The sequence below is a fragment of the Lipotes vexillifer genome, unplaced genomic scaffold (assembly GCF_000442215.2).
Source record: "Lipotes vexillifer unplaced genomic scaffold, Lipotes_vexillifer_v1.1 scaffold782, whole genome shotgun sequence".
NCBI classification, from domain to species: domain Eukaryota; kingdom Metazoa; phylum Chordata; class Mammalia; order Artiodactyla; family Lipotidae; genus Lipotes; species Lipotes vexillifer.
This window is the reverse complement of record NW_006791339.1, coordinates 577,480-588,981: the sequence shown is the minus strand read 5'-3', so window position 1 is coordinate 588,981 and position 11,502 is coordinate 577,480. Positions and strand designations below refer to the sequence as shown.

The 11,502-nt window shown below is 47.3% G+C and overlaps 1 protein-coding gene across 1 annotated transcript in view; it reads left to right on the top strand.

Annotated features, from left to right (window-relative positions):
* The first annotated feature begins 2,149 nt into the window (after nt 1-2,149).
* SGPP2 (sphingosine-1-phosphate phosphatase 2) overlaps nt 2,150-11,502 on the top strand; it is a 129,074-nt gene continuing 119,721 nt past the window's right edge. Inside the window, exon 1 of the mRNA XM_007464337.1 lies at nt 2,150-2,437. Within this exon, the coding sequence (XP_007464399.1) occupies nt 2,219-2,437 (219 nt within the window). The 5' untranslated portion in view covers nt 2,150-2,218. The remainder of the gene's footprint in view (nt 2,438-11,502) is intronic.

The following is an 11,502-nucleotide window of genomic DNA, read 5'->3' as shown; positions in this document are numbered from 1 at the left end:
AGAGTAAATTCCAGGGATGCAATGTGATTTAGTAATGGAAAGAATATGTTTTAGAGTCACAAAGACCTGAGTGGAATCCTCCTTCTGCCACTTAGTTGTGTGGCTCATTTCATCACAGGAGGAAAGTGAGGCACACTGTGACATCACAAGCCACTGGAAGCTGGAGTCAGTACCTGGTCCCCAAGGGGATATAATGCATTGTCTGAATATGCAATTTTTGGCCTTATGCTCCATGTGCCATGTTTGGCTTTGCCTCTTTTTCCTAATTGGGAGGAAGGAAAATCGAAGCATCAAATTTGGGAGATAACATCACTCAAGTGTCTTCATGGGGAACATACAAAGAACAGGTCTGGAACTTCCCTGGTGGTGCAGTGGTTAAGAATCTGCCTGCCAGTGCAGGGGATGCAGATTCGATCCCTGGTCCGGGAAGATCCCACATGCCGCGGAGCAACTAAGCCCGTGCGCCACAACTACTGAGCCTGCGCTCTAGAGCCCACGATCCACAGCTACTGAAGCCCACGTGCCTAGAGCCCCAGCTCTGCAACAAGAGAGGCCACTACAATGAGAAGGCCGCGCACCGCAAGGAAAAGTAGACCCCGCTCGCCACAGCTAGAGAAAAGCCCCCGCGCAGCAGCGAAGACCCAACGCAGCCAATAAATAAATAAATAAATAAATAAATAAATAAATATTAAAAAAAAAAGAACAGGTCCGAAACCACTACAATTCCAGCTGTTAAAACTAAACCACAAAAACAACAACAACAAACTAAACCACAGGGTTTGGTCCCGGTGACTGTAAATGACAGCAACATTGAGGAGAGAAGCCTTCTGCTTCTAGGATTGAACATCTCTGTGTGTGACACAGCCGGATTGTGACCGCAGCTCTGTGCTGCTTCTGTGAGTTAAGTGGGGAACGGTATTTCCGAATAGTTTCATTGCTCTCTCAGCCACGTTGATCTTCCTCACCAGACAGGACTGGGAAGGAGAGAGGAAACTCAGGCATGAGGGAGACCTCGTCATCCTTGAAAGCTACATCCCAAAGACCTGAATTGACATCTGGATAAACAAGGTCGTGGCAGGTGTTCCTCCATAGTCATTTGTGCAACCAAATACTTAGCAGGACTTACACTGGGCTACCAGGAACTGCTCAGCCTTCAGCGGCAGACTGAAGATAGAAGGATTGAATTGCACTTTCGTTGCAAGCAGGTCATCTGGGCCTAATTTGATTGTTGCCTTTCACTCCGTGAGGAAGTGCAGTGCCGCTAGAAGGTTCAGGAGGGAGGAGGGAAAACCAAGGTCGACCAGCGGGATGTTTTCTTTGCTGTTCTGCTGAGATCCCTAAAGCAGGCGCAGGTGTAGGGAGAAGTCAACCTCGTCGCGGTCCTTCAACACCTTGTTCTCTTCGGGTCTAAAGGTCTAGAGGCAGAGCGGAAAAAAGTAGGAGAGGGGCAACCACCGTCTTTCATAATGCGGAAAACCAAGAAAGAATCCATTTTCCTCTCCACCTGCCTGGAAGTGTTCCCCAGTTGCCAAATCACAAGGGCAAGGGTAGGGACGCAGAGGATGACTCAGGACCCACTTCGAACCTACTCGGTTGAGCAAGGTCAAAGAAGCTTGGGCCCGTGGGGAGACGTTGCATCACGCAGAGTTTGGTAAGAACTTGGGAATCTTCCCTAGGGGGGGGGGCTCCCTCTACCTGCCGGAAGTGGGCAAAGGCAGGACTACAGGCGGGATGCGGGGAGCTGGAGGGGAAATCAGACCTCCCCTTGAGCTCAAAAGTGAAAGGAAGGTCACTAAGCGATCAGCGGCGCACGCCAGGATGGACTCACGCAGGTCCACACGTGCTCGGCCGCTCCCCATTAGGTGGCACTTCACCAGCCGGGAGGGGTGGAGGAGGCGCGGTCGGGCGCAGAGAGGCGCGGTGTAGACACCTGTACCCTTTCGCCCAGTTGCGAGCGGGCCGGACGCCAGGGATCGCCCGAGCCCGCCCGGGCCCTCCGGGAAGGAAAGGAGGGCGGACGTGCCTGGCGCAAGGTGAAAGCGAACACCTGGACGTCCGCGTGCGCGGGGCGGGCGCTAGGACCCGAGCGGCGCACCTGTTGGCTGGCGCCCCGGGCCCCGCCCGCCACCCCGAGCGCCCAGCCCGGCGAGGGCGAAGGCTGGAGGCACAGTGCGAGCTGGGGGCACCGGGTGGTGGCGGCGGCGGCCCCGGGATCACCATGGCCGAGCTGCTCTGGAGCCTGCAGGATTCCCAGCTCGTCGCCCGCTTCCAGCGCCGCTGCGGGCTCTTCCCCGCGCCGGATGAAGGCCCCGGCGAGCCCTGTGCTGGCCCCGCGGAGGGCGCGGCGCGGGCGCCCGGGCTCGGGCATCTCCCCGCAGGCAAAGGCAGGGGCGCCGGGGAGCCGGCCAGTGGGCTGCGGAGAGTCGCGGTCCCGCAGGTAACCGCGGGCCAGGTGGGGGGAGGGGACAGCTCGCCCCGCCGCCTGCGGACTTGCTGGTCCTGGCGACGCGGCGGTGGGTGCGCGCCGATCCTGCCGTGCCGAGAGGGCCCCATACCCGAGCGGCGACCCGGCTGCCCGCGCTGTGGGTACCAGGGAGGGGTGGGTGGGAGTCCAATCCCTAGGATGACATCGTCTAACGATGCCAGGTGGCAACCAGGTCTAGTAAGACTTTAGAAGCCCCCAGAGCTTTAAATGCAGCCTATTTGGAGACTTTCATAAGTAATTAAATTTATGTTCATGCATTTTCTCCCAAATGTGTAAGAGTTACATAATTGAAAAGAGGAGCGGAGACGTCCTTGGCATTTTCACAAGAGGCTTCCCTGAGGAGAAATTCTGACTACTCCCCCCAGGATTCTGAGTTTCCGCCCATCCCCCTTTCTTTGATCCGCACTAAAGGCGTGGAGCGGGGCTCCGCGCGCTCTTCACCGTCCTGCAACGCCAGCTCTAAGGACAGAATTTCGGGTTTAAATATTGCTGCTGGAGAGATTTATAAAGTCCACCCCCTACCTCCAGTGATGTTGTCCAGACAGCGCTTCGCTCTCTCCTTCCCCCAGAGTCTTAAGGTCCCTCCTGCCTGGTGGGTCTCTTATTAACTGGCACCAGTGACTTTTAACAGATGCTGTCAGGAGTGAAGCTAACCACGCTCTCCTCTAGGCGTTCACAGTGTGGTTACACAATCCACTGCGGCTTTGGGAAGCCAGCGCGTCGTCGCAGTGCACAGGGACTCCAGAGGGGAGGGACCAGACAGGCTGCAGATGCTAACGTGCCAGGGCTGCTGTCTGCCGGGGCGCAGGGCTACCCTCTGGGAGGGAGGGCTCCCTGCAGCTGTGAGATGCCCTGGGCCGCCACAGAAGCTGCCCTTCTGGGGAGGGGAGGTAGAAAGTGTGGCAAATGAAAACTGAAACAATGTATTAATTACAACTCTTTGCGGGGGTGGTGGAGGAAGCCGTATATTTTTCTTCCTGAAAGTTTTGGTGACAGGAGGGTGGCCTTTATGTGTAGATTTCTAGATCTAGTAACTGAGGAATTATGAAGAACCTGGCTTCCATGTGCAATGGAATATTATGGGCATTAAATTGTAGGATTTATTTAGAGGCTGGGGGGTGGGTTCCACTCCAGAGAAATCTTTCTGCGTAGTATTTTTTTTTTCATCTCTTGTTCATTCTCTGTCCCCATGACACCCAGTAACTTTTAGATGAGTTTGAGAGCCCCCTTGCCCCTTCCCCTTTCCTCTTGCTTTGTCTTTAAAATGGGGCAGAGGGAAGGAATAAGAACCAGTCTCCATCCTGAAATGCTGTTTGGCATTTTCTGTGCACACACACTTTATACCCACAGGCAGATGCACGGGCTGCTCTCTGTTGCTCTCTCAAGGGTCTACTCTGTCTCCCTAATTCAGGAAGCTGACGAAGAGCGCATTTTCCCCTTAGTGTTTCTCAAACTGTTTTAAACATTACCTTTAGTCATGTAACTTTCAATTCTGGAAAAGGACCATCTTGCCCTTTAAAAGCGAGATGAGCAGATTTTCTTGTAGAGAGGTGTTATCTTGCCACTTGAAGACACTGATCGTTCAGTGAACCAAACGGAAGGGTCGCCCCCTTTCCATCCTACACACGACCTCACTCACTGTCGATCATGTAAAAGTAAGAGAGCTAAAAATTCACGATAAGAAATCACCACATTGGTGTGTGATGGGGACAAAATGAGAGCACTTGATAAATAATGGGTTAATGTTTTTAAAGGTGGATTGGTGTCAGGTGACTTGGGAAAATTAATACTTTGCAAGTACAGGTGGAGTTGCCAAAAGAAAACAATTGCATACCTGCCCCATATAATTGATAAGACCTTAAGGGGACAGCTGACAAAACTTCTCTCCAACAGCTACTCTTCCCCTTGGCCTCTGGCCTTTGCCTGGCCTGTGACCTGCGCCTGCCTGAGCTCCCTGTCCTTCTTTCTCTAAATAAACTCCCATTCATCCTTCAGTTTCAAAGGTCAGCTCCTCAGGAGACACTTTCACTCACCTTCCAGTCTCCCTCCTCCTTTTATAGGTTCTCTTTGCTCCCGTGTTTCTTCACAGCAGTTATCACACTGTGTAAGCACACCTTTGTGCGAATATCTGATTATTGCCTGCCTCTTCCAGTGAATGATAAGCTCTAAGAATGCAAGCAACTTGTCTAGCTTGCTTAGTATTTTCTCCTCGTGGCCTGGCATGTGGGAGCTCAGTGAATTTTGTAAACTAATGAATGCAGGTGGCAATATAAAATTGCCCTTTAAAAGCAAAACAAGCAGATTTTCTTCTTGCAGAGAAGTGTCTTGCTGCTTGAACAGCCTGGGCATTCAGTGAGGCAAATGGTAGGGGTTTCCCCCTTCCCATCTAACACACTTCACTCACTATATCGTGAAAAAGAGGGAGCTAAAAATTCAAGATAAGAAATTGAGGATTTTTTAAAACTTAAGCGTAAATATTGAAAATCAAAATTTTCCACATAACTTAGAATTCAGGCAGCACCAGGGTATTGATTTAAGACACTTCAAACAATAGTGAAGTTTTCTTCAACAATCAAAGTTGTTCTTAGATTGCAACAAATCTAATCTTTCTCACCTCCCGTGTTTTCTGTATTTCTTGTACTGCTTAAAGCAGGGACAAGTAGGGAAATGATTAAGTGAGGGCTTCCTTTACACATTCTTGTAACACCCCACGCCACTAGCTTTAAGATTAACTACACATTTACAAACCAGGTCTGGGCTGGGCTTGCACAAAGCTGTCATTGAATAAATCAGACTGGCCCTCATAGATTTCCCAGTAGTCAATGCATGTCACAGACAGAAGAGGTTTGCGTCCTAAAGAGTTGAATGCTTTGTTGAGGGCTTTCCGGATATCACACGGTCAGATCGGTGACTTAAGTCTAAACTTCTTTCTACCGTGCACACCTTCCAGGGAAACAATCCGAGGCTTCATTCTATCTGTCTCATTGGGAAGGTGTGAGGTGTTAAGACTGGTTGGGGGTAGGGTAGAGACTGGATGGAAAGAGAAACTATTGCTTTTGGTTTGCAAGTGTAACTGGTTTGCAAGGGTAACCAGAGGAGGACGTTCTTGGCAGTCACCAGGAGAAAGAGACAGGGGTCCTAGGACCCAGCTAGGAGGGCAAAGGCCTGGATGGAATTATGTGTATTTGTTCTGGGGTAAAGCCAACCTTGAATACAATGGTATTTTGATTTCTACCATCTTCGCTCACTCAACACAGTTGCATTAAGTTAGATTTTGTAGTGCCTTTCCCATTGTTATGTTAGACCGTGGTTAATCTTTCCAAATTGTACTGTGCTCAATAAATACTTTTTGATAACTATTTGCTCAGACATAGTTCTAAACTTGGATTGGGGAAGGGATCAAAATTAGGTTATTTTTAGAAGTCTTTGCACTCCCCGTTTTCCTCTTGAAACATTTGGGGTGCTCCAAGTCTGTCAATCTACAAAACCCCACCCTTGATTTTATTGGTTTGCTTAAGTGCAAAGGACGAGGAATCAAAAGACCAGGAGCTAGCTCTGCCCTGGGAGCATTCTGAACTTCTCCGGGCCTCTGTTGTCCCACCTGCAAAGTGAGCAGAGTAGAATAGAACCATGGGTTTCCAACTGTGGCTATACATTATAGTCAGTTAGAGGGGCTTTAAAAACAAAACAAATAAAAAAACCAATGTCCAGGGTCCAGGTCAGAAGTGGGGCCCCAGAGAAGCTGGCAAACAGAAGGGGGAAGCTCTGAATTCTCTTCCCCTGGGATCCACTACCCTTAGTGTGTTCAGGACAAGGGTGGTGATGGCTGGAAGCAGAGGTCATGGTGGCTGTTGATGTTTTGGCTTGATTATACCTAAACTGGCCAACAGATCAGTCTTCAAGTTTTGATGATCTTTAGATGGATGCTCAGGTAGGAAATGACAAAATAAGCCACTTTGAAAAGGTACATTTGATCTTTTTCTAGTTGCAGATATTGTTCAGATGAAAAAACTTGGAAAAAATACAAAGAAAAAGTTAAATCCGTGCCCATTATACCACTGCCCAAAGATAATCACTCGGTAAATGTTCAACCTGATTTTTAATGGCTATACATTACTACACAGCGTGGATGTACTATAATTTAGTTGGCCTTTTGATGGACCTTTAGGTTATTTCCAGTTTTTGCATTAAAAATAACATCTTTGGGGACTTCCCTGATGGTCCAGTGGGTAAGACTCCATGCTTCCAGTGCGGTACACGGGTTTGATCCCTGGTCAGGGAAGTAAGATCCCATGTGCCATGCGGCATAGCCCAAAAAAAAAAAAAAAATCTTTGTACAAGTATCTTTCCACATTACTTGATAGTCTTTTTTTGTTTGTTTGTTTGTTTTGTTTTTGTTTTTGCAGTACGCGGGCCTCTCACTGTTGTGGCCTCTCCCGTTGTGGAGCACAGGCTCCGGACGCGCAGGCTCAGCGGCCATGGCCCGCGGGCCCAGCCGCTTCGCGGCATGTGGGATCTTCCTGGACCGGGGCACGAACCCGTGTCCCCTGCATCGGCAGGCGGACTCTCAACCACTGCGCCACCAGGGAAGCCCGTCTTTTTTTTTTTAATTGAGATATAATTGACATGTAACATTATATTAGTTTCAAGTGTACAACATGATTCAATATTTGCATATACTGTGAAATGATCACCACAATAAGTCTAGGTAACACCCATCACCACACATAGTTACAATTATTTTTCTTGTGACCAGTTTAAGATCTACTCTTTTGGCAATTTTCAAATATACAATATAGTGTTAACTATAGTTATCATGCTGTTCATTACATTACCATGACTTATTTATTTTATAACTGGACGTTTGTACCTTTTGACCATCTTCACCCATTTTGCTCATTGCCCTCCCCCACCCCTACCTCCGGCATCCACCATTCTGTTCTCTGTATCTGTGAGTTAAGTTTTGTTGTTGTTTTTGTTGTTTAGATTCCACATATAAGTGAGATCATACATTATTTATCTTTCTTTTTTTTAATTAATTAATTTATTTTTGGCTGCGCTGGGTCTTCGTTGCTGCACGTGGGCTTTCTCTAGTTGCAGCGAGCATGGGCCACTCTTCATTGCGGTGCACGGGCTTCAGTAGTTTTGGCACGTGGGCTCAGTAGTTGTGGCTCGCGGGCTCTAGAGCGCAGGCTCAGTAGTTGTGGCGCACGGGCTTAGTTGCCCCGTGCCATGTGGGATCTTCCTGAACCAGAGATCGAACCCGTGTCCCCTGCACTGGCAGGCAGATTCTTAACCACTGCGCCACCAGGGAAGCCCCCATTATTTATCTTTCTCTGTTTGACTTATTTTACTTAGCCTAATGCCCTCAAGGTCCATCCATGTTGTTACAAATGACAAGATTTCCTTCTTTTTTACAACTTAATAATATTCCATCGTGCGTATGTATATATACACAATGGAATATTATATATATATATATATATATAGGTTGCTTTCATGTTTTAGCTGTATTAAGTAATGCTGCAATGAACATGGGGGTGCATATATCTTTTCGAGTTAGTATTTTCATTTTCTATAGATAAATACCCAGGAGTGGAATTGCTGGGTCATATGGTAGTTCTATTTTTAATTTTTTGAGGAACCTCCATGATGTTTTCCATAGTGGCTGCACCAATTTACATTCCCATCAACAGTGCACAGGGGTTCCTTTTTCTCCGCATCCTCGCCAATGCTTGTTATCTCTTGTCTTTTTGATAATAGCCATTCTGACAGATGTGAGGTGATATCTCATTCTGGCTTTGATTTGCATTTTCCTGATGATGAATGGTGCTGAGCACCTTTTAATGTACCTGATGGCTCTTCTTCTGTATGTCTTCTTTGGAAAAATGTCTGTTCAGTTCCTTTGCCTATTTTTTTTTCTTTTTTTTTTGCGGTACGCGGGCCTCTCACTGTTGTGGCCTCTCCCGTTGCAGAGCACAGGCTCCAGATGCGCAGGCTCAGCGGCCATGGCTCACGGGCCCAGCCGCTCTGCGGCATGTGGGATCTTCCTGGACCAGGGCACGAACCCGTGTCCCCTGCATCAGCAGGCGGACTCTCAACCACTGCGCCACCAGGGAAGCCCCCTCTGCCTATTTTTAAATTGGGTTGTTTGGTTTTTCGCTCTTGAGTTGTATTATTTCTTAATATATTTTTGAAATTAACCTCTCATCAGATATATGATTTGCAATTATTTTCTCTCATTTAGTTAGGTTGCCTTTTCATTTTATTGATGAATTTCCTTTGCTGTGAAGAAGCCTTTTAGTTTGATGTAGTCCAGCTTGTTTATTTTTGCTTTCGCTGCCTCGACTTTGGGTGTCAAATCCAAAAATTATTGCCAAGACTGATGTCAGTCTTTGATTGCTTTCTTAATTTAAATTTCCAGACTTGTAGTTGCTGGGTAGAAATATGCATATATTTTGGCTTTTAATAGGTATTACCAACTTATCCTGCAGAAAGGGTGGAGGGATACGTAACTAGGAGTGTAGGTTTTCCTATACCCTCACCAATCTTAGGTATTAACATTCTCTTTAATCTTTGGAGAAAATAGGCCACTTCTGCTTCTATCTCATCTTTGCTTCCTTTACTTCCAGCTAACATTTATTGATCAGCTACTGGGTTTCTGGGACAGTCCTCAGCCTTAAAGATACAAAGATAAATAAGATTTAGTTCCTGCCCTGGGAAAGCCACCAAGAAAATGGTGCAGTGCAACCAGTGCTAGAGTGTAGAAGGAGAAATACGTGGTCAGGGAGACAGTAGCAGGAGTAATGGTGATCCCTAGGGGAGCCCATGACATCTTGAGTCAAGGCTTAAAGAGCAGTACGAATCAAGTAGATGAAAATGTGAGAATCTCTTTTCTTTACATGGAAATCTCATGTAATAAAACATAAAGACACATTTTTTTTTTTTTGCGGTATGCGGGCCTCTCACTGTTGTGGCCTCTCCCGCTGTGGAGCACAGGCTCCGAACGCGCAGGCTCAGCAGCCATGGCTCACAGGCCCAGCCGCTCTGCGGCACGCAGGATCCTCCCGGACCGGGGCACAAACCCATGTCCCCTGCATCGGCAGGCGGACTCTCAACCACTGTGCCACCAGGGAAGCCCCACATTATCATTTTTGATAAATAGTGACAGTTCAACTTGGGCATAATAAGAGTCCCAGCAGGAGACAGATGGCCTACAGATAAGGGGTCATTGAAACCCTTAAAAATGGTTAAAGTGACAAATTTTATGTTATGCATATTTTACCTCAATTTACCAAAAAAAAAAGAGAAAAAAGAAAAAACGATATAACGTAGGCTCTACTCTACGTCAGGGAGAGGAAGCATAACTTCCCTCTCCTTAAGTGTGAGCTGCACACAGTGACTTCCTTCTAAAGAGTGCAACATGGAAAGAGGGGGGGAAATAAAAGAGTGATTTTACAACGTAGGAACCTGATGGACACTACCTCAGCCAGATGATCAAGGCTGACCTCATCAGTGATCAGTGATGAGTCATGATGATGGATGTGTTCTTGGTTTGTATTGAAACGACATACTCTTGATACATGTTGAAAATATCACTTCACCTCTGTGGTCTTCTTCACCCAAACCCAAACGCTTGTTCTAATCATGAGAAAGAAATCAGACAAATCCCACTTAAGGGGCATTTTACAAAAAACCTGTACTCTTCAAGACCGTCAAGGTCATCAATCACGAGGAAAGTCTGAGGAACTGTCACAGCCAAGAGGAACCTAAGGAGATATGACAACTAAGTGTAATTGTGGAGTCCTGGATGGGACCCTAGAACAGAAGAAAAGGACATTCAGTAAAAACTAAGGAAGTCTGAAAAGAATATGGACCTTGGTTAAAAATAACCCGTTAGTATTGTAACCGGTGAATCATACTAATAAGACGTTAAAGATCAGGAAACAGGCTGCAGAGTGTACGGGAAGAATGTGGAATACGTGGGAAATCTCTATACTGTGTTCTAAATTTTTCTCTAAATTGGGAATTCCCTGGCAGTCCAGCGCTAGAACTCAAGGTTAGTCAGCGCTTAGGACTCCTCACTTGCACTGCAAGGGGCACAGGTTCAATCCCCAGCCGGGGGATCTAAGATCCCACAAGCCATGCAGCATGGCCAAAAATAATTAAATAAATAAATAGAAGAAAATAAATTTTTCTGTAAATTGAAAACTGTTCTAAAAAAATAAAGTCTATTTAAAACTTTTTAAAAGGGGGTGGGTAATTGAAGGAAGTTCAAAGATGGGATCATTTACAAAGGTGTAGGCAGGGCTGGAAAAAAATCAGCACGGGAGGACACAGTATCCTGGAACAGGCAACTTCAGCCTGGAAAGGCAAGGGGAGAGGATAGCGTCTGGTAACCCCAGACCCAAGGAGAGCTTAGCTGTCAGAGAGAGGCCCCTGACTGGAGCTGAGGCCTTTAGTAGAGAAAGAGCCACAGCCAGACAGGAGGAGAGGGGGAAATATATCTCAAACTCCTTCTCTGTGTGCCCTCTCATATCCTGCCAATGCCTCTCCCCATCCAAATTCAACCAGAAGCCGGGGAGCTTGGGCTGATGCAATCCGAGAAGGTCGGCCTCCCTGGAGAAACACGGAGAGTGGATCTGGAAGGACGAATGGAGAATATCCAGCACACGTTGTGTAAGGAAACTGGTGAGGTTATATTGGATAGAGTGTTGAGCTAGAGCCAGAGTTTCAGGCTAAAGCCTTAGTGTGGCTTCCTGCAGAATTTGGACTTCATCCTATAGACAGGGGGATGGCAAATCAATTTCATCCCTTGTGCCAAATCAGAATTTTCAACTCAGGCACGGTGATGAGAAAGGTTCTCGGGTGTCACTGTGCTTCATCGGAAAGAGCGTGGGATTGAATGGCAATGCGTCTGCGGGGCACTGAGGGACCTGGTTGGTGCTGAAGCATTTAAGAAATGGCGATGTTGGGCTTCCCTGGTGGCGCAGTGGTTGAGAGTCCGCCTGCCGATG